Source organism: Anas acuta, chromosome Z (genome assembly GCF_963932015.1).
Source record: "Anas acuta chromosome Z, bAnaAcu1.1, whole genome shotgun sequence".
Taxonomy (NCBI): Eukaryota; Metazoa; Chordata; class Aves; order Anseriformes; family Anatidae; genus Anas; species Anas acuta.
In genome coordinates this window covers 9,148,313-9,171,514 of record NC_089017.1, presented here as the reverse complement: position 1 = coordinate 9,171,514, position 23,202 = coordinate 9,148,313, and the positions used below count along the sequence as shown (strand labels likewise).

The 23,202-nt window shown below is 35.1% G+C and overlaps 1 protein-coding gene across 2 annotated transcripts in view; it reads left to right on the top strand.

Annotated features, from left to right (window-relative positions):
• The window catches only part of RICTOR (RPTOR independent companion of MTOR complex 2), a 77,658-nt gene that overhangs the window by 44,702 nt on the left and 9,754 nt on the right, over positions 1-23,202 (top strand). For both annotated transcript variants that reach the window (XM_068667884.1, XM_068667885.1), the window contains exons 16-32: positions 659-759; positions 2,961-3,123; positions 3,375-3,476; positions 5,492-5,538; positions 7,814-7,949; positions 8,500-8,699; positions 9,332-9,458; positions 11,573-11,737; positions 12,195-12,271; positions 12,381-12,459; positions 13,333-13,442; positions 13,579-13,666; positions 14,292-14,384; positions 15,290-15,396; positions 16,010-16,239; positions 17,227-18,256; positions 22,140-22,317. In XM_068667884.1, the coding sequence (XP_068523985.1) occupies positions 659-759; positions 2,961-3,123; positions 3,375-3,476; positions 5,492-5,538; positions 7,814-7,949; positions 8,500-8,699; positions 9,332-9,458; positions 11,573-11,737; positions 12,195-12,271; positions 12,381-12,459; positions 13,333-13,442; positions 13,579-13,666; positions 14,292-14,384; positions 15,290-15,396; positions 16,010-16,239; positions 17,227-18,256; positions 22,140-22,317 (3,033 nt within the window). The remainder of the gene's footprint in view (positions 1-658; positions 760-2,960; positions 3,124-3,374; positions 3,477-5,491; positions 5,539-7,813; positions 7,950-8,499; positions 8,700-9,331; positions 9,459-11,572; positions 11,738-12,194; positions 12,272-12,380; positions 12,460-13,332; positions 13,443-13,578; positions 13,667-14,291; positions 14,385-15,289; positions 15,397-16,009; positions 16,240-17,226; positions 18,257-22,139; positions 22,318-23,202) is intronic.

Sequence of the window (23,202 nt, the reverse complement as noted above, 5' to 3'; positions counted from 1 at the left end):
ATCAGTTCATGGTTTGCTGCAAAGCACAGTCATTTTTTGTATTTCTGAAGAGGTGATTAGTCTGAAATGACTATCAAAATATTGAACAGATACTTTTAAGAAATTGAAGTAAGCCTTTTGTCTTCATTATTCTTCACCGTTTTAAAAAATATTTGTACATCTGTGTATCCTAAAGTAAAAAGAACTAAATATCAAGTAACTTAACTAAGTTAACTTGGTTCATTGGATATTTCTTTTGTATGTGTAGAATCATTGGTAGTTATATGTATTGAATGGACATAATCAGTTTGTTTTTGATTTTCACATATATATATATATATATCAGTACTTTTATATGTATTAGTACTTTTTGTACATATGGTGTAAGGACAGCTGTTACGCATGTTTCTGCATGCTACCACTTCAAAAACTACTAAAGGAAAAAAAAGGCTCCAAGTCCTGAAATTCTTCAATTACATTAGATTGTGCTTCAGATTGATTAAATAGATAAAAATATTCAAAATGGTATGTTTAATTATTGCTGTGATGTTACACAAAATTCTTTTTTTCATTTGTGAAAGTGTTATGAAAAATAATAGGTTCTACAAATTCTGATCCTTACAAGATGGCTGAAAATACTGTAGTAGGTTATTCTAACCAGTCTTTTTTTGTTGTTTAGGCAAACACAATCCTTCCTCATTCTCACAGCCATCACCTGCACTGCTTACCGACGTTAATGAACATGGCAGCATCTTTTGACATCATGAAAGAGAAAAGACTGTAAGAATTCCAAGTTGTACTAAAAAGCTAAAATACATGCTTTTTCCTGCAATTGAATGAAAACCTGCATTACAAACTTTCTGTTGGTTAAAATAATTGCTGTCTTTAAATACAAATGCATCCACATATAAATGCTCTTTGGCTCATGCACTAGAAACTTTCTCTAGTAAGATTCCAGAAGTATATTACTCTAACAGCTTAGTAATTTAGAAAATTTTCATATTTTTTTCAGAACGCTTCTGCATATGCTGCAATATTTTTCCAGTGTAACTTTCCTAAATGGACTATAAGCTGCTGTTTGACGAAACAACATCTGAATCATGTTCTGTTTAACATCTCTATTGTTTCATATTTCTCTTTTTGGCATTTTGATATAATTAAAGCTTCTAATCTAAGAATGCCTGTGCCAACTTTTCTCTTCAGCTTTTGTTTATCTATAGGTAATTAAACAGTAATTGACCAAATCAGTTAGTCATTATAGGTGTGAGCAACATATAAAATAGGTACAGATCTGTTTCATGGATCCTTTTTCTTCAGCAGAAAATTGTCATTGTACAACAGTACCTTTGTTTAAAACTTTCTGCTGCTTTATTTATTGAAGTTTGCATTGTTATTTTTTTGCAGTTCTTTTAAATACCACTTAACTATAAGAATGACTAAACAAATTTTATAGAATGTAGTGCAGCATACTGCAGTGGCATGTTGTTAAGCATTATTAGGAACTGTATGGAACTCATGCTAAAAGGTGTATATGTAGGCATATGATTTGAAATGAATGTTTACAGAAGCTTCTGGCTCCTTGTTAAACTAGAAAAGTAAATTTTGTCATTTTAGATTTTTTTTACATATTTTTAAAGAATTTCTCTATCCATCTCTTAATCTTGCAATTCAACCTCTGAAGTTAAAATAAAATAATGGCATAAAATGCCATCTCCTGGGTACTTAGCATTATTTAAGCTACTTGAAGAAAGTCATTTTTTTAGATTCCAGTTTCCTTAAAACGTGTGCCTGCAACTCAGGGTTCTTATTTGCATTTCTTTCTAGACTATTTGAATTCTGTTTGTATTTTTTTCTTCATATAGTAAGTTATAGGAAGTGTTTTTGTTATCGTTCTTGCCATTCTTGATCTGGCTTGTCAATTCAGTATTCTGATAAAGTATCATAACTTCACATTTTCTTTTGTGTTTTTAGTGATAAATTACAAAATCTTTCCAAACTGCTGCTGTAAAATGGTAAATGTTACTGCAGATTGCTTCCAGAAAGCTTCTGCCTGTTTTTCTGGTTTTGAAGGTTGATGTCACCAAAAGATTTTGGTGTTTGAAGACAGTCATTTTAGTTAGAAGAAAAATATTTTGTCAATTGCATTGTTTCATGCTCTGAAAACCTGTAAGCCTTTTCATATATAAAATTTATGTAATTTAGATGAACAAATTTACAGGTACTTATGTATTTGAAGATGTACAAAATTGAAAACATTTTCCTCTCCTATGAATTTTTTCCTTATAGGAAAGACAGGCTTACCTCCTAATTTTTATACTTCATTATTTTATTTGCTTGGCACTGTTTAGTAGTAGCAGCATTTTTAGGTTAACTGTTCTGCCCTCATCAGCTGTCATTTTTGTTTCTTTCCTTGGGAATTTTCTTACATGGTGTTGCTAAGCTGTTCAGGTATATGGAGGAAGAAGGATACTGCTGATAATACACTGCTGTGTCCTCAGGGTTGGATTTCATGGGAGAAAAGAGGTTAAAATAAGTATTTCATTAGACAAAGTCAAAGCTAGCCCCCTCAAACTTACATTGCAGAATGTTGATCTACAATGACATCTTAAAATACTTTACCAACTTAAGTTTGCAATATGTTCTAGATTTATGTAAGTCCCTTTCAACTGAACTGTTCTATTCCTCTGTGAAGTCTGAAGAGCACCAGTAATATCAGTGCAGCAGAAAAGGTGTTAGTAAGGCTCATTCTTCAGTACCAGAAATTCTCAAAGATAATTCTATGTAATTTCAATACAAGACCGAAGTTTTTGAATGTATGAAAACTTGCATCAGGATAAGTATTGTCTCTTTCTTGGCTTCAGAATTGTTAGTGAATTCTTTTTTGAGCTACGCTTTTTTAACTTAGTATGTAGCACTGGAGTTCTTTTAGTTGGATAACAGTTGTCAAATATTGATTGTAGTCTTTTTTTTTTTCCAATCAGACGAGCAAGTGCTGCGCTGAACTGCTTAAAACGCTTTCATGAGATGAAGAAAAGAGGGCCTAAACCTTACAGCCTCCATTTAGATCATATTATTCAGAAATCAATCTCAACACACCAAAAAAGAGATCAATACCGTGTGCAGAAAGACATCTTTATTTTAAAGGTATTACCATTGCTGAGCCTTCGAAACTAATTTGATGTATTTTGGAGACTTAAGTTCCACCCTATCCTCCAGCTTTACTTTCTCATATAATTGAGTCATTTATATCCTGTTGTTAGATTAATAATGCAGTACTACAACCATACAATTTACTCAAAGATGCAAATTACTTTGTTACATGTACATTAAGTGTATCATGCAACAACAGAGACAACAATGATGCAAGGAAACTTGATGTAACTTATGTGTTCCAGGATACAGAAGAAGCACTTGTAATGAATCTGAGAGACAGCCAGGTTCTCAACCATAAGGAGAACCTTGAGTGGAATTGGAATCTGATAGGGACCATATTGAAGGTGAGCATAAATAGAGCAGGATAGTATTTCTTATGGAATTGTTTGAAAAAAAACTGTTTCCCTTTCACATATGAGCTTTGATTTCTAGAATTAATTCTATACTATATGCCGCAATTTGTTCTATTTCAGAAAATCAGAATGTTATGGATTTAGTCAGTATTGTTACAGTCCTTGTTTACAACCCTTAGACTGTGTGAATTTAACTGTAGTGTTTTTTCCACAATTTTCTTAATAAGCACATAAAATTTATATAACTTTATTTGCCAGAAATAGACTTTGTAGAATGAGATGATAACTTTAAAGTTACTAATACTTCAGACTTCAGTCCAAGCAGAATACTGCCTTGTTCCGTTTCATAGAAGCTTTTTTTCATATAACATGAGCTGAAGTTTGAAGGTTGGCGGTAGGTTATGGATCAGGCTTAAAACGTGTAGACCAAGCCACATATGAAAGCTTCATTAATTCAGTCCTATAAGTTTTGAACTAATAAAATTAGTCCCATAGCATCAAGTTCTTTACAAAGTTAATTTGTCTGTACGAAACAGTTCCTAACTGGAAATACCTCTGATAGGGAGGTCTTTATCTTACATATATTTAGTGCACAGCTTTTAAGAGACTGTCTCTTTTTGAACAGAAAAATTCCTTTGAGTAAGAAAACTTTGAGACAAAATAACTTCTGTCATTTTGTGTCAAAGCTTTCCTTCTGTTGTTGGCCCCAAGTAGTGTTTTCTTAATGTCTTTTTTACTATGTTGTTGTAAAGATGGTGAAAGTAGAAAAAGTACTCATGATGACAGACATAAACAAAACAAGCAAACAAAATACGCAAACCACAAAATGTTTCTGTATTTTCTCAGGGACTGATTGAGAAAGCAAGAATCTGTCTGCTATTAAAACCTAAATATGTAGCCTTGCTCTGCTGAATTTTGCCTGTTAATATTTTTTTACAGTAACATCACTAAATTTACATTCACTGGATAATATTTTTGACTCATTAATAAAGGTATTCTCAATAAATTGTTCTTTGAAATCTCACTTTTAGTTAGCCTGTGTAGTTTTTTTGATAATGGAAATCTTATGTGGATGATCATGAAGAAATACTTCTATCCTGAAATGTAAGAGCAGAAAATCAAGGTCAAGCTGTTGGTTTCCCTGCTGTCTCAGACCTCCTCTGCAGTGTATTTTACAGTGCCCTGTCAAACAGTTTTAATTGCCTCAAAATTAGGGTCTTATGTCTTTCAGAATGAGTAGTTACTGTGTTTTCTGGTTAAATGCTAACCACTTCCCTTCTTGCTGATGTTATCTTAGTTCGCATTGATGTTGTGTAGTTTATCAGAGCTGTCCATCTGTAGTCCCTGAATGAACAGGACCAGATTCCAATGTTCAGATTGCCACCTCCTTCCTCCCAGCTGTGCCACAGCCTTATGGCTGTGGAGCATTGCCTTTCCACCACCTTACTACTTATTTCTCATATGGTCTCTTACTGCCTTTTTACTTGCTTAGCTTGCTGTTTAAACTGCTAAAAGAAAGGTGATAGTGATCAGGATGGAGGGAATAAAACTATCTACAGAAGAGTTTAAAGACCATTTAAATAAGCAGTATTTAAGTGAATGGTAATTTCTGAAATAAATCAGATTAATAGTGAGAACAAGAACAAAAAGCCAAAACACAATTTCCCCATTATGCGTATCAATTTTTATTTACAGAGAAGAAGCTGACCAAAGTTGTTTCTTTCATTAGCATGTCATACTTTGCTGTTTTCATTAGAATTGTGGACTTGTACACATAGCATGCTCACAACATTTCCACTCCTCTAGAAAATTTAAAACAGTTACTGGAGCAAGAAGTGTGGGCTTTTCAATAAAATGTTTTGGTTTTTTTTTGTAGCTAACATTAGATGCAAAAAAACTTACGTCTTTAACTATTAGGTGAATATAATAGAAATGAGTAAATTTTAGTGACTAATTAAGGACTGATGTACAAGTTTGATATAATCCTGTATTTGCTGTTTTTCTAGTGGCCAAATGTAAATCTAAGGAACTATAAAGATGAACAATTGCACAGGTATGTAAAAATTATGTAGACTTCCTTTGAAGTAAGAAAATTGGAAAGCCTCGTTTTTATAATTGCTATAAGCTATACCTTGGATATGTCACATTTCTAAAATTAATGTGAAGATGAGCAACAAAAACAAAAGTTAGATAATTAGGTTGTAATATTTTTGCATTAAATAAATCACTACATCTTAAAGTTTTTTTATTTATGACCCAACAAGAATAATACAGGCTTCACAAACCCTGTTTAATTCTAAATCTTAAAATATTACCTCTCTGACTTTTAATACATTAGTGTTTGATATCAACACTTTGGCAGAATATACCCATAAGTGTACAGTTGTACCACTGCAGCTTTCATCAAAACCTAAGAGGAAGTTGTTTCTACTTGCTATTAATAGCAAGGGAAGTGCGTGTGACTTGAAACAAATCAAGAGAAAAAAAACAAAACAGCACAGTGCAACTCAGGTTTCTTTCACGTCTGTTGGCATTAAGACATTTCTATTCGTGCACATGTGGTAATCATGTTATAAATTAGTTTCCATTTGTCACTTTCAACATGTACATCAAACTGATTTGATTTAAATTATTTTGAAAAGTAGTTCTGTATTGGTAGGCATGGAAATCCTCTTTGCAGAGATTTGAGGAAAAACCTAAAGCTAAAACGTATCCTGAAAGGATCACGCTGCTCCATTTTACTTTCTTTATTAAAAAGTAATTGGGCTACTCTTTTATAGTGGTCCCAGCATAAGTGGTACTCCCATTGTGTAATCATAGTCATAATTTAATTTTGCATTTATAGTTTTTTTCCTTTACGTGAATATCAGTTGCTAATTTGTTCTGGGTGTTAAGGAAATATTTACCAATTTGGTGGTTTTCTAATATTCTTCTGTAAATGAGTGTCTGTAGTCCTGGCTGTGCCACCCATCTCCACTCCTATACCTGCTTACTTGCCTACCTGGGACAGTATTACTGTTTACTGTGTTTTTACTGCACTCAGTAAGAGTTCAGTGAGAAAACTGGAAAACCTAGGTTTGAGTTACTATTAAACTTCTGGTGTTGGTTCATCCTTTCTGTAGGGTTGTGGGTTACATGCTTCTAACAGCTGTAAAATGCTGTTCTTCATGTTTAATTAAAACAACACTCCCAAACTTTTCTGGTTTTACTGCTGATCATAAAACTCTTTCTGCAACATTGTGTTTTTGAGGTATAAAATAAATTGTCCTTCTGTACCTTGATTTTTTTAATGTCTTATTTTTCTGTTAGTGTTTTTGTGATGATCTTACGGCTATTAAAGTGAAAATACAGGTATTTTTGTATAGATTCTGTCATTTCAAGGAGAAATGTTAATGCACTGTACATATACATGTATGTGTAAATATACATGTACTCACATAATACAATTATATAATGATATACTCATATAATACAATCATATATGAATGCGTGCTGATAACTATAATGCGTATTTCACTAATAAGAAAATGAATTACACTTCGTTTGACAAATTTAAAGAAGCTCTCAGATTTCCTTTAAAGTTAGTCTTACATTGGACTTCAAACAGTGGTTTACTTTTTAAACTAAAGACAATGCTTTAGTTAAGCTTCCTTAATGCTTGACATATCTACCTTCAGACAACGTTGTGCTCTTATAAAGCACAAGTATGTTTGGTTTTTGACTAAGAATTGGCAGGAGGAAGCTCTGCTGAAGATTTATTTCTACAATGCAGCATTCAGGCTATATTGTTCAGTGTAATTTCAGTCAAACTGACAGTCTGCATTTCACATCATTGCATTATGTTTCAAATGCTTAAATGAGGTGAATGAAAATACTGTTGCTGAATAAATATGGCAGAACATAACATTTTTTCACAGTAATACTAACTATTGTAGCTGAAGAAAAGTCATAACACAGACACTTTTTTAGCCCTTTAAAAGTCTAAATAGAACAGTCTTTGAAAATCGCCACTGGATAAAGTACAGCAGAATAAATTATAAGCATGAGTGAGAAGGAAGCTGTTTTTGAAGGACACAGATTTTAAGTTCCTGTGCTTAGTGCAAATCATGACAGAAAACCCTTTGAAATGTATGATACAGCTACATTTCTGAAATTGGATAGACTCAGTACTGATGCCTGCTACTCTCTTTTAATAACTTCTGAAAAAATTTTTGCCAATAAGCTAATTTAATGCTAAAATATCTTTAATACTGCCATCATTTTGTACTCTAAGGGACTCCTTTTCTTAGAGAAAAATAACTTTTTTTTTTTTTTTTTACTTTCCTTAGGTTTGTAAGAAGATTACTATATTTCTACAAGCCTAGCAGTAAACTATATGCCAATCTGGATCTGGACTATGCCAAGGCTAAGCAGCTCACTGTGGTGGGTTGTCAGTTTACAGAATTTCTTCTTGAATCAGAAGAGGTAAGAAATTTTCAGCTAGAAGATGAGAGAGTGAATAAGCTGCCACGTGAAGGAAGAACTTTCAAGAGAAAATTCTGTAGACCTAAAGTCTACAGCAGTTTTTATTAAACCTAAAATCATAGCATAATTAAGAAAAAGAGCTTAAAATTGTGAATTCATTAGACACTGGGGAGGTAACTGTGTCTAAGTGATTTTATTAAATAGTTTTATTGAATGCAGCTTAGGTTTTGTTTTGTTTTTTTTGAAATTTTTGCTTTGTCTGTCCTTTCTTTACCTTCTTTATTCTTGTGTGCTATGCCTTGGGCCAGAGGACCAGGAGAAAATGCCTTTAAACAATCCTTTTTCCTAAAAAAACAGAATTGCTCCTGAGATGTTTCCAAGCTGAATTTGTTTTGTTTGCATTTTTAGTCTGAATTCGTTGCCAATAAACACTTCTATTTTGTACCTGTGTTGTTTTCACATTTAAAAAACTTAGTGACAGATTTTGATTTAAACAAAAAAAAGTACAAGTTCTGTTGCTAATAAATACTGTTGCTCTTTGTTTCCTTAGGATGGACAAGGTTACCTGGAGGAATTAGTTAAAGATATTGTACATTGGCTCAACACTTCTTCAGGAATGAAACCTGAACGCAGTCTTCAAAATAATGGGTTACTAAATACGCTTAGTCAGCACTACTTTCTGTTTTTTGGTACTCTTTCTTGTCACCCTCATGGAGTCAAGATGCTTGAAAAATGTAATGTGTTTCAGTGGTGAGTGGTTTTATTCTGTTTGAATTATGCTTACAAGTATAATCATTATGAAACTTGTAAACTGTGCATGAGGACCACTGTCTATAAGGTTGGAAACTTCAAAATTCTAGTGATTATTTAAGTAGAAGCTCTGCAGTTGTGGAGTGGGGTTTTTTGTTGTTTAATGGCAGTGTGGAGTGGCTTTTTGTTTTGTTTTCTGAAGATCATAGAATCATAGACCAGAGAAGAGAGAAGTAAAAGCAAACTGAAAACTTCTTCCCCTCATCTACTCTTCTACATCCACCCCAGTTTTTCAGTGTTTTAAAATGAGGAATTGTTTACAAAGCTTCATGAACATTTATTTTTGTACTCAAAATCACTAATTCAAGTGTGCTGACAACTGTTGCAGAGCAGTTACAAAATGAAAGTTGTTTTTTTCTTGCAGTTTAGTGCATTATTCTGTCCCCCCTTTGTAACAGATGTAACAGTTTAAAGTCATTCCACTTCATGTGAGAACTTACTTTGTAATCTTCTCCATTTATAGAAGTGGAAGATTTGTTCAGAGCACTTAAGTTTAAATTGTTAACTGGGTAAATAATTGGGCTTAACTGGATTCAAATACTGATATTTTCTTTTTTTTTTCCCTTCCCCAGTCTCCTCAATCTTTGTTCCTTGAAGAACCAGGATCACTTGTTAAAACTGACTGTTTCTAGTTTGGATTACAGTAGAGATGGCTTAGCGAGAGTCATCCTCTCTAAAATCCTGACAGCAGCTACTGATGTAAGTTTGATTCAATTTATGTACCATTGTTATTTTCAAGTAGATATTTTTTTGTTTTTCAACATGTGACTTTGTTTTTAAGATTTTTTTTTTATATTATGGAATCACAGCATGATTTGGGTTGGATGGGACTTTAAAGATCATCTAACTCCAACCCTCCTGCCATAGGCAGGGACACCTCCCACTACACCAGGCTGCTCAAAGCCCCATCCAGCCTGGCCTTGAACACTTCCAGGGATGGGGCATTCACAGCTTTGTGGGGCAATCTGTTCCAGTGCCTCACCACCCTCTGAGTAAAGAATTTCCTCCTAACATCTAATCTACACTTACCCTCTTCTAGCTTAAAGCCATTCCCCCATGTCCTATCACTGTACCTCCTGATAGCTTTCCTGTAAACTCCCTTTAGGTACTGGAAGGTTGCTTTAAGGTCTCTCTGGAGCCTTCTTCTCCAGGCTGAGCAATCCCAACTCACTCTGCCCGTCCTCACAGGAGAGGTACTCCAGCCCTCTGATCATCTTTGTGGCTCTCCTCTGGACTTGTTCTAGTACATCCATTCCTTCTTGTTCTGGGGGCCCCGGAGCTGAATGCAGGACTCCAGGTGGGGTCTTGCAAGAGCAGAGCAGAGAGGGAGAGTCACCTCCCTCACCTGGCTAGCCATGCTTCTTTTGATGCAGCCCAGAATATGGTTGACTTTTGGGGCTGCAAGAAAACGTGGCCAGCTCATGTCAACCTTCTCATCCTCCAGTGCTCCCAGATGCTTCTCCTCAGAGCTGCTCTTAGTCCATTCTCTACCCAGGCTGCATTTGTGCTTAAAATTGCTCTCATTTATGAAGAGATTTGAAGTCTTTAAATATGTAAGCCAACTATAACACTGTTGTCTTAGGTCATCAAACATTTTCTGATGGTTTTTGTATACTGCAAACATGCTGTTTTTTGTACCAGAATCCCATTTACATTACTTCTTGAACCTCTTAAACAGTCAGACTTTTTGATACTTTTTGAACATTAGATGATATGCCAGGGCATTTTTCTTTCCTGATTAGTTGACCTGCTTGGAGTTCCTAAAATTCATAAGGAAATACTGTGGTCTTTTTGATCTAAAGAGGAAAACTCCAAATAGAATGGACCATCTCTGCAACCAGAAATGAATCCACATGTGCATCTACTACAGATGATTTCATATATTGATGATTTACTTCCTTAAACTCTTTCCCAGCCACATGCGTTCTTATGGTGATTGAACTGATGGGATTTTGAGGAGAAAAGTTTGTTGAATACCTCTTGACAAAAAAGCAAAATGTTAACCTGTTGAAGAATAGTTTGGCAGTGTGTGGTGTAAAGAATGTTGCCAGTACCAAAGGGACAAAATGCCTGTGCTTGGTGGAGTTTCTGGTCTGTGTGTCCCCAGTAGAAGATAAAAGCTTAAAAGCTTTTTTTTTATGGAAAGACTAAAGTCTTTTAATTATTCTGGATTAGCTGTATTAACTAATTTAGTGGTATAAATGGTATATTTGAGCTACTGTAATTGGCAAAACTACAAGTGTCTTTCAGAAATTATTTATGAGATGGAAGGAGTAATCAATTCTGAGAGGATAAGATGCCAGAAGGGATATGGAAATATTGTACTGACATATTTACACAGGTGGTTCCATTAACTGCAGAGTAATTTGAAAGTAAGTCTGCTTTAGGTGTTAGGGGAGGTATTTGCCATTTTCTGAGGTTTATGGTTTGGATTTCTGAAACAGTACTGTCAAAATATGGTACTTGTTTTATGTGTAGCAAGCACGATACAGAAAAATAGAAATGTGGTCCAATTTATACCAATCACTCTTCTGTCCCGTAGGGAGAACCTATTTTTAAAAATTATTAGAACTAGCAATCTATCAGCTAGGTCAAGTGAATCTTAAGAATAATGAACATGCAGTTCAAATTAATCTCACACTTGCATTTTCTGTTTGATAAGATACAGTTATCTAAAAGATTACAGTTTTAATGCATAAGGTCAGAATTGCACTTACTTGCTGTACAATATGGACATTGAAAATGTATTTTCTGTAGTGATAAATCACTAATTACATTAGCTATTTTTCTTTTGGTCTCCTTGCTTTTTGCAGAGCTGCAGGTTGTATGCAACAAAACACTTAAGAGTGTTACTGAGAGCAAATGTGGAATTCTTCAGCAACTGGGGGATTGAGTTACTGGTGACACAGTTACATGATAAAAATAAAACTATTTCTTCTGAAGCACTTGATATTCTAGATGAGGCATGTGAAGACAAGGTGAGCATCATTTCCCTCATCTTTTCCCTTTCAATCTTTGTGGTATGCTACTTTAAGCTGTTCCTCATCCTCCTCCTCCCCCCCCTGAATAGCAAAGTATCCAAGAGGGTACTGATGGTTGGTTTTCTTCATAGTCCTTGATTGACTTCATAATAGTCATTTCAGCATGGGTCTACAAACTGCACTATTAATGATAAGAAAAAATACATGTTTGGATTACGCTTACTATTAAATACTAATTCACAATAATTCAGCTATTTTAATCATACTTTCTGTAAGGGAACCTATATCTAATGGCAGAAGGTACCAGAAATGGACGACATTAGGATGAGGTTAGTTTATCACACTTATTTGTATTTGTGTGATAAACTTGTTACATCATTGCTCACAGATTGTTGTAATTGTAGTTTTCAGAATGTTATAGTGTTCAGATATGACTTATTTTTAATTATTTTAGGCCAATCTTCATGCCCTTATCCAGATGAAACCAGCTCTTTCTCACCTTGGAGATAAAGGCTTGCTTCTACTCCTAAGGTAAATACTGAATATGCTGTTTGACTTATAATGTGGAAACGAAGCATTTGGTTTGTATTCAAATTATGTGATATAAGTGGAGTGCTGATTGTCTGATGTTACTTTACAGGTTTCTCTCCATTCCAAAGGGGTTTTCATATCTGAATGAAAGAGGTTATGTAACAAAACAAATGGAAAAGTGGCAAAAGGTAATGCTAATTTCAAGCTAATGTACACTTAGGAGGAGGAAGGGTTTGAATACACGGGCTTGAGAAGGTCAAAGATAATGTTGTACATTCATATAGGTGTATTTCTATTGCCAGTGCATTTATTGCCTCAGTGACTTAGCAATTTGCTGAAAAATATTGACAGGGACTTGGAGGTGCATGACTGCTCTGTATATGCATGCTTTTCATTTGACAAGGCCTTTTATGTAATTTTGATATTCCAGAAAATACTTAAAGGTGTAGTGACTTAATGAATTTCCAAGATAGGTAGTTGTAAGGTCTTATCCAGAAAAGTATGGAAAGGAACACTACTTTTCAAGATAGCTGTCAACTCTAGTTGTGGCTAATTAAGTTAAATCCAGAACACACGAAGATAGAATTAGCCTATGTAGTTAGGAAGTAGATAGACACAAGGACATGTTAAGAAAAATACATCGTTGTCTGACTAAAGTCAGTAGTCATACATCATTTCATAATTTAAGTGCTTATTTTCTCAAGGTACTAGCCAAACATCTTGTAAAGGTCACAATCCTATGAGCCATTAGGTAGTTTTTGACTACTTTGTAAGCTGTTACTTCGCAGACTACCACGCATTTCAGTAGAGATTTTTCAGTTTAAAGTAAAAAGTGAAATATTTCCTTCCATTTTTAACTTTCTCTGAAGTAATTATGGAATCAGTTGACTCTGCGAAATCCTATATATGAAGTACAGTACTTTTGGTGAGCACCGCATTCAAATTATAAAGAAATTCATCCTTCATTAAGCACTTCAATTGTTCCTTCCTTATAAAGTACCTTACTATAAAAAATAAACCACCTGAACATAGTGTGTCAACATTTGTCTATATTATTTTAGGAATATAACTTAAAGTATGTTGAGTTGATTGAAGAACAACTTAATGAAGCACTTACAACATATCGCAAACCTGTTGATGGTGATAACTATGTTCGTCGGAGCAATCAAAGGTAAACACTCACCACAAGAATCTTCTTCATCTGAAAAAGATGAAGAGTAACTCATTGCATTACAATGCAATGTACCTTACATTAATGGAAAACTTCAGAATTCCTGAAAAAGGATATGGGTTTTTCTTCCTACCAGATTACAGCGACCACATGTCTACCTTCCAGTTCACCTTTATGGCCAACTGGTGCACCATAAAACAGGCTGCCATTTATTGGAGTCTCAGGTGAGGATAGTAATGATTTAAAATTTGAATGATTTTAGAGTACTGTAACTTTCTTTAACAAAATGTTTTAAGAGATGTCATTTAAACAGTCACTGCAAAATCGGTAGATTATGAAAGTCTCAAGTGTTTTGGGGCCAAAAATTTCATGTAAATTTCATGTAAAATTCTTTCTGGGCACTGAAATATCAGAAATACCTTGCACTATTTTTCTTAAAATGGCTAGTAAAAAAAGAAGTAAAGCAGCTTGCAAGTAGGAATATTTTTTTTAATCTGTGTATAAGAATCAGTTCTTCATTAATTAAATTGAATTTTAATGTGATTTTACAAAATTATGTTTTGAATTGTATTTAATAGTTGAAAAAATCAAGTGAAAAGTTATATAATTTCCTGTATTAAACTGAACACTACCCCTGTACAATCCAAATTGACCTGATGCATTCACTGGTTACATTACATTTTTCCACCTTCATTACCACTGATATTAATTTATGCTTACTATGTCACAACTATGACTGTTTATTTCAGGGTGTGTACTTCAAATTAGTTCCTTGTTTGCTAAAAATGCAAGAAAACCTGTTTCACTGAGGTCTGTGTCTCATTTTTGATTTTTGTTTTTCTCCATCAGAGTATCGTTACAGATCTGAGTTACACTGTTCGTTCCCCAATGCTGGATAAGTGGGAAGGAATTAAGCAGCTGAAAGCAGCCCTTTGGGCCTTGGTTAGTAATACATTTACAATCTTTTTGCAGCTGTTTGACTTCTGTTACAACTTTTGATTCTGAAATATCTAAGCAAAATCCTTTTAAAAAAAACACTGTTTAGGTATTTTTCTCATAGAATGTGCCACTTTTTCCTCCCCGAGCCAACCTGGCATTCTGTACCATAACTGGAATAACAGATGAAGATTATTCACTGCAGCTGTTTTATTCTGAGCTTTTTTAGTTGTCACTTTTTACAAATATAAAGAACAGATTGCTACATGTAACAACAGTATTAGTATGAAGCCAGAGATTACAACTTGCTGTGTGATACATCTACTGTAGTGTTCCAAAATTCAAAGTTTTTTGAGGAAAGTTTGTGCTGCTGTTGATTGCCTGTGAATATATGGTTATGACATCCTCAGTACTGTGGATAACCTGGAAAAAAAACAGTGTATGTGTCTATCCAATCTGCACTTCTAAAGCTGCTTTGCCACCTTAAGTGTTCATTTGCCTTTTTTCTGTCTTCCCCAAAATTTGTTTTGGAACACTTATTCAGGGTGGCTATTACTGGAAGACACTGTAGGTATGTAATAATATGCCTGTTTAAGAGGAATGTAAAATAAGTTTAAAGAAAAAAGTTATACTGCTGGCTATAGTAGAACTGGTAAACTGAGAAATACATAAATAGTTACCTGTGGCAGTCATAGTTGTTACAAGTATCCTCAGTCCTTTGCTGGATTTGGAGATACCAATGGCATGACTAAGTGATATTAAAAAGGAGGGAGAAACTGCTCTAATACCTTTAAGAGGTTGTGGATAGGAACTCTACTACTTAAAAACAAAAGTGTTGAATACTTTACATCAACGGTGCTTCAGATCCCATCAAAATCAAAACTTATTTGACAAACTATTTTTTATTGCAGGGCAATATTGGATCATCAAACTGGGGTCTTAATTTGCTTCAAGAGGAGAATGTAATTCCAGATATAATGATGCTTGCCCAACACTGCGAGGTTCTCTCTGTTAGAGGGTATGTGTATTTAATTATTAAACAAAATCTGAAGATTATAGTTCCAGTAGGGTTTCAAATGTCTGTACTGTATTCACATGGATATATATTTTCCCACTGATTTGGTAATCAATTATTAAGGATTATTGATGACAGTGTTTGAGAGGATTCTCAGAATTGTTTGGAAGTTCAAAAGTACAAGCAAACAAAATTTGTGTGGGGGGGAATTATACTACTTTTTGCCTCCTTTAAAAAGTAATTCAAATATGTAGTGTATATCTCTGGAATTGATTTATTATTTCATCATTTTTATTTTATCATTTTTATTCTGAGTCTTTAAAAGACAGTATAAATTAGGCTCTTTTGCCTAATAGTGCTACTGTATCAATGTTTTAATTATTACAAAAAGCGTGATAGTTTCATTTTTGTATATTATATTTCTAAATGCATTTTGGATATTTTAGTGTACTTAAGTTTCTACTGATTTACAAATGAAAATCAGAAACAAAAAGTGGCAATTTTGTGAAGTTTCTTCTGAACTGTTTTGAAACTTTCCTTTCAAAAAAGGAGAAAAGCTTAGTTAAATTAGATGCTATTATTGTTGCTCTTTTTTCTATATATACGTTAAATACAGAACGTGTGTCTACGTGCTTGGTCTAATAGCCAAAACTAAACAAGGATGTGACATTTTGAAGCATCACAACTGGGATGCAGTGAGACACAGTCGTAGACAACCTTGGCCGGTGGTCCCTGATGACATGGAGCAGCTCTGCAATGAACTTTCTTCTATACCCAGTACTCTTAGCTTGAACTCTGAGTCCACCAGTTCTAGGCATAACAGTGAAAGTGAATCTGCACCTTCAAGTAAGTTGAAAAAAAAAAAAAAGAGAGACAGAAGACAAAAGTATTCTGTTGTTGTTATCAGCTTCTTGTCAGGATGAGGTTCAGGCAAGTGGTTCAAAGGTGATATTACCAACAGAGAAAAGTGCAAGCTGGGGGACAGTTTTACGTACATTCAAAGAGATGTAGACAAGTGAGAGACAAGAAAACAACATCTTAGATTTATGTTTGGCATCAAGGTAAGGAATTTTAACATTAGGGGAGTTTATTAATTTTTATGTCAAGTCATAAAAATCAGTCAGGTTGGAAAAGACCTCTATCTAGTTCCACCTGTAATCTAGTACTAAAGTCTCCCATTAAGCCATTTTACTAAGTTCTACATCTACTTGTTTCTCAAAGACTTCCAGGGATGGTGACTCAACCAGTTCTCTGGGCAGCTTATTCCAGTGTTGCACAACTCTCTCAGTAAAGAAATTTCTTCTAAGGTCCAAACTAAACCTCCCCTGGTGCAACTTGAGGTCACTTCCCCTTGTCTTGTCACTTGGATAAGTCATGGTAGTTAGCTGCAATACCCTACAGAAAACTACATACTCAAATGCACATCTATTTTCTTGTTGTTGATGTCTCGAAAATATAGTGTATATATAGCCTTGCTATATTTAAATTGTTAGTGTTATTGATATTTGGAATTTGAATCCAGAAATACAGCATGTTTAGATGTCATTAAAGGAGTGTATCAGTTGTAGTCTTAGTAGTTAGTTATACATGTATGCACTGAAATAAGATCCTGTGGTTTTTCTTTCGAAGCACAGAAACATGCAGCTCAGGTATTCCTGAAGATACTTCATTTACTGTGCTAAGTTCTGAAGAAAAAATGTTGAATTTAAAGTTGCAATAAACCACATGCTCTGCAGTTTGGGCTTTTATTGAATAGGTTGCTTTTGCATGATTCAGTTGATGCATGTTGAAGAAATGATTGTTTCCATTGACAAAAGTCTCATCTCATTTCAGGTATGTTCATCATGGAGGATGACCGTTTTGGTAGTACTTCAACTAGTACGTTCTTCCTAGATATTACAGAAGATGCAGAACAAATATTTTATGACAGACCTGGACCTTCAAAGGACAAAGACCGTAGTCCCTTTCCTTTTTTTTCTTCTAGCAGACTTGTAAAAAATCGCATTCTAAATTCGCTTACTCTCCCTAATAAAAAACACAGGAGTAGCAGTGATCCAAAAGGAGGAAAGCTGACATCATCTGACAGTAAATCAGGCTTGAGGCGAAATCGTACTGTAACAGAACCTTCCAGTAGCATAGATTTTCCTACTGGTGAAGATTTCAACCCTGTTTTCAGAGTTCCTAAAATCCAGACTTTACGATTAGAAACTTCTTTTGTTGGAAGTAAGCACATGGAAGATACTGATAGTACCCCGAGTATTGGTGAAAATGACTTGAAGCTGCCAAAAGGTCTTGGAAATGAAATTCACCGGGAAAACACGAGCAGAGAAAGGCTAATAGGAGATGGTACTACACAAACACATTTCAAGAGCCGTAGCTTAAGTTTTAATACAGATACCACAACAAGTGGCATAAGCTCAATGAGCTCTAGCCCTTCAAGGGAGACTGTAGGTGTGGACACTACAAATGTAGACACTGACTGTGGAAGTTTGAGTACTGTGGTAAGCACAAAAACAGTTAAACCATCTCACTGTTCAACACCACAGTCTAACCACCTGCCTCTCTCAAAATCGAACTCTGTATCACTGGTACCCCCAGGGTCTTCTCATACACTTCCTCGAAGAGCCCAATCTCTTAAAGCTCCTTCTCTTGCTACAATAAAGAGTCTTGCTGACTATAACTTTAGCTACACAAGTTCTCGAGATGCCTTTGGTTATGCTACACTAAAACGCTTACAACAGCAGAGGATGCATCCTTCACTATCTCACTCAGAAGCCCTAGCATCTCCAGCAAAGGATGTGCTTTTTACTGACACTATTACCATGAAGTCTGGCAGCCTGGATTCTCGGCTAACGCCAAGCAGGTAAGAAGTTATTTTGTGCTAATTTCTTTATTCAAAGCTAGAAAAGCAATTAAATTAGAGACATACTGTTCTATTATTTTTTCCGTTTTCCAACTTCATCTAAAAGTGACATTTATTGCAGGGTGCTAGATATCTCCACTGAGAGCAGTACTGATATTAAGAGAAGAATAGGTTAATGAGAAATTCCTGAGTGCTGTAAAAAAAAAAAAAAAATAGTTGAAACTCCTTAGGTTCACATGAGCTCACTTCTCAAGCTTGTCCAGGTTCCTCTGGGTAGCAGCTCTTCCTTCTGTTGTATCAAACACACCACTCAACTTGGTGCCATCTGTTAACTTGCTGACAGTGCGCTTGATCCTATATTGCTGATAAATGTATTAAACAGGACAGATCCCTGAGGGACACCACTTGTCACTGGCCTCCACTTGGACATAGAGCTGTTGACCAACCCCTCTCTCGGTGTGACCTTCAAGCCAATTCCTTATTCACTGAATTGTCCACCTATCAAGTCCATATATCTCCAATGTAGAGATCAGGATGTCATGTTGGGACTGTGTCGAAAGCCTTACAGAAGTACAGGTAGATAACAGGCTTAACAGACTTCCCTTGATAAGGTGGTCTGTAGCAGACCCCAAACACATGTCCTTTATTTAGTGTGGTCCTTAACTTTTACCCACAAGCTCTCAACCTGTCTGTGGCTGTTTCTCAGAGGCAGCTTTTTTCAATCAATCTATTCCCTAACATGGAGGGCAACACCTCCACCCCTTCTTCCTTGCCTGTCTCTTTTGAAGAGCTTGTAGCCCTCGATTCCAGTGTTCAGTATTTCTAGTGCTTCGCTGGTCGTGGTATCTCGTGCAAGGATTTGAGCTGACCTATGTACCATTGAACCAAAATGACTGAAGTTGTCATCCTTCTGAGAAGGTTAAAACATTAGCTATATATATTGCAAAAGATGGTTGCTTGTCTTAGCTAGATATATTTGATTGGGAAGGGTTTAATTTAACTAGTTTGTGCGTTTTCCTTTCTTGGTAACAGCATAGTCTGTCCACTGAATCATTGTGTTCTGTTTAATTTTAGGATAAATTACTGCTTCCAGTTAAATATTACCCTTAACAGCTGTGCAAGCAGTAAAATGGAAAGAGATTCTATCCCTTTTGTCTTCCAAAGCCAACTTTCTGTCAGTCTTATGAAAGACTTCCATGCTTTATTCACAAATTCAGATGGTCATAGCAAGTAGCAGTCAATTAGCTTCAGTGATTTTTCTAGTTGCTTCATTCTGTCAAAAGGCTGAAAAGTTTATTTCTTTGCATATGTTTTGTAAGGCAAAGTTTTTCACCTGTTTTTAAAGACCAATCAAAAATGTCATGGTGCATGTCTCAAATCCTATCAGTGCTCTCCCCTAATTAACTCCAGACATGATTTCATGAAAACTTAACAGCACTTGCCCCTGTTTGTAACGTATCCAGTTGCTTTTCCAGGAGAAGCGGGGCAAACGTTTAGGTTTGATGCTTAGATCTGGAATTTTGTAATTTTGTAATGAGAGCAATGGTTGAATGTTTTATTATGAGATAACTAATGCAATTAGTAACTATCTGTATTTTGAAGTCTGACTTGAGTCTTAATGGCAAGTCACTGCAACTGTAACTAACATTGGTCAGAATTAGGTAGTATGGGGAAAACTAGTGATGTCTCTAATCTGTTATGCATTTTCCCATTGTATAATAGTGTCTTGAGTCTCACAAGATCAAAACACAACAGTTTATTCATTTATTCTTATCTCCGTATAAATTTGTTAAACTCTTAAGGATGGGAAGATGCTCTAATTGCATATCAAAACCAAAAAATTATAGGAAGTTATTTTTGAGGTAGAATGTCCAGCCTTAAAAATCAAATGTTTGCTGTATTTTAGCTCCTAGACTGTAATAATGTGAAGTAATTTCCTTCCTTCTCCATTTGTAAATATTACATAGAATTGTTCAAATTTTGGTAGGATCATTCAGCTGCCGTGCTAATAAAATTTGAAACTTGGAAAGCATGTAGAGATTCCTGTAGAAAATAGTTTTGTAAATTATTTTTTTATTAAAAAGTCAGTATGTTTGTCAGTAACAATAAATTTGTGGCTGAGTGATAAAATCAACTTCTCCAAATTTATTTTCCCTGACTTTATTATTTTTTGCCTATAACTACATTATTGCCTGATTTTACTCAATGTTTTACCTTTCTGCTGTGAATAAAGCAGTGCTCCTTTGGCCAATACATGCAGTCTTTTTCAATGCAGTTCAGTCATGTACTATGCTTTAAATGAGGCAGTAATTCCACTGAATAAATAACGTGTGATTTTTGTAATTAAGCCTTGGTCATTGTGGTTTAGCCCTGGTAGGCAGCTCAGTACCACACAGCTGTTCATCCCTCACCCAGTGGGAAGAGGGAGAGAATCAAAGAGGTAGAAGTGTGAGAACTCAGGGGTTGAGACAAAGCCAGCTCACCAGGTAAAGCAAAGGCCGTATTCAGGCAGAGCAAATCAAGGAACCCACTTGCTGCTTCCCATCATCAGAAGGTGTTCAGCCCCTCCAGAACAGCAGGGCTCATCATCTGTAATGATTTCTTGGGCAGACAAATGCCATCACTCCAAATGTTCCCCCTTCATGAAACATCCTGGGCTTTGTCTGAGCACTGCTCAACAGCAACCAACCCATCAGTGTGTTTTCATCAAAAATCCAAACCACAGCATCATATAAACATCTCTGAAAAAAATTAACTCTATCCCAGCCAAAGTCATGACAGTGGTGTAATAGTTCTCATGTGCTGTGCATAGTTAGTATTTTTAATACTTATGTTTTCTTACCTTTTCAATTTTAATTCTTTTTTAATATAAGCCATAATGACCTTCTAGGTGTGGTTTGTTTTGTCCTTTTAAAACCATTTTGTGTAGGAAAGGTGATGAAAAGGAGAAGTTTGTCATGGCATATTAGCACTTATATGGTCGTGTTGGAGTAGGAAGTTTTATTCCTCTGCATAGACAATCTGCTTTAGTTCAATTAACAGAAAGCATTTATAGGTCTTTAATCTTCAATGAGAAAATGAGAACTAAAATAAGAAGTGGCCATGTGAGACTTCCATTACCAGAACTCTGATCTGCGCTGAGGGGCATGTTCTCCAACCTCCAATCTCCTGTCTCATTTTCCCAGCCTATTTTTCTGTTTGTTCCTCCATTTACTTGCCACACTTAGCACTGCTCACTGTGCAGCCTCAAGTTTGATCTTCATACTATTAAGTTGACTGAATTGACCTTCCACACTTAAAAGTCACCCACTAAGTCTCCCTTAGAGCACAGGAAAAAGTGTTCCCCATTTGTCTCTCTGGTACCTAGCATGTCCACACTTCATGTTTGCAGGGAGGTGCCTGCTTAGGTCTGAGTTTGTGAATATCCAGTAAAGCTACATTCTGAATACAGATAGGTATGCTCAAAAAATGAGACTTAGCAGTTTAAAACCCTACATCTTCACTGATTTGTTTCTGGGCTATGCACTTGCGCAGACGCAAGATGTAGAAATCTTCTAGAGAAGATTTCTACAGAAATCTTCTGGAGAGATTTCTACAGGGTTGCTTTTACAGGGTTGACAGCTTTTTAAGTTTCATGCAGATGTCTTTCATGTTCATGTCTCAGGGCTTCCGAAGATCACATCTTTTTACCCTAGGAACTGCCAAATGATGTAATACAACATGAGACAGTACAAAAATGAGCCTATGGCTATAGGTTAAGAGTAACAAGCTCTGGGTTCCGCAATGGGAAGATGAGGGTAGTCTTTGTGACCACAGTCCTAATCTGTATTGTATAAAAAATGACAGACTTACCAAGATTATAATTATTATTTTAATGTTACAGGTTCATGAAAGCTTTAAGTTATGCTTCATTAGATAAAGAAGATTTATTAAGTCCTATTAATCAAAATACACTTCAGCGTTCCTCTTCTGTTCGCTCCATGGTTTCTAATGCTACATATGGAAGCTCTGATGATTACATTGGCCTTGCTCTCCCAGTGGATATCAATGAAATATTTCAGGTATGTATGTGATAACATAGTAGGTTTGTTCACACTTTCTTACTGAAAGGTAATGAACAGTTGCATTTTCATTAGAATAGATCAGATCTATAGAAGGATAACAGGTTGTGGTACTCTCAAGGAATGTGTTTTGGAGAACAAGAGTTTTTTTTCTAACCCAGTTAACAGAAAAGCAGTAGTCTCAAAAGTACTAGTCTGTTTTGTGTTATTAGACAAATAACAGAATAGGTTAGAAGAGCATTAAACAATGGCAGCATAAATATACTTTCATGGGATTTTAGTTGGCAGCTAGTTTCTGTACTAAAATTAATATAGTCTATGGTCATTTTTAATATCTCTTTAGCCAACTACTAGATAACTAGTTCAACTGGCCAACTAGTTCATTAGTCAACTATAAATCATGTATGTAATCCCACAGTAAACTTTCTGCTACGGTGATTTTGATTTAATATTACTCCATTCGTATGTTTATCGTCATAGCATTAAATTGTATTGCCTTAACGTCAGAGGTATGTATCTTAAGAACTGGTTACTTCGATGTCTTATTTGCCTTTATCTCTCTGCTTAGTTTAAATACATTACAGTTTAAACAGTGATGCATCATAATTTTTATTAATTTTAATATTCCATTACATAATTGTCAAAGACAGGACATGGTCTATGTCACAGGTAAACTAGTGTCTTTCTCATTTTTAGTTTATTTAATTTTTGCCTTTCATACTTTGATTCCTTTCTACGAATCTTAAAAACTACTGAAGATAGAGCAAAGGCAAGATCTTCTATCATACCGGTTTGTTTCCTTTGTGAAATGACTTTTTCTCTTTTTTCCTTCAGTCTTTATGGTGTATTTATGTTGCTTCATTTCTTCTCTCTCAACTCCATAAC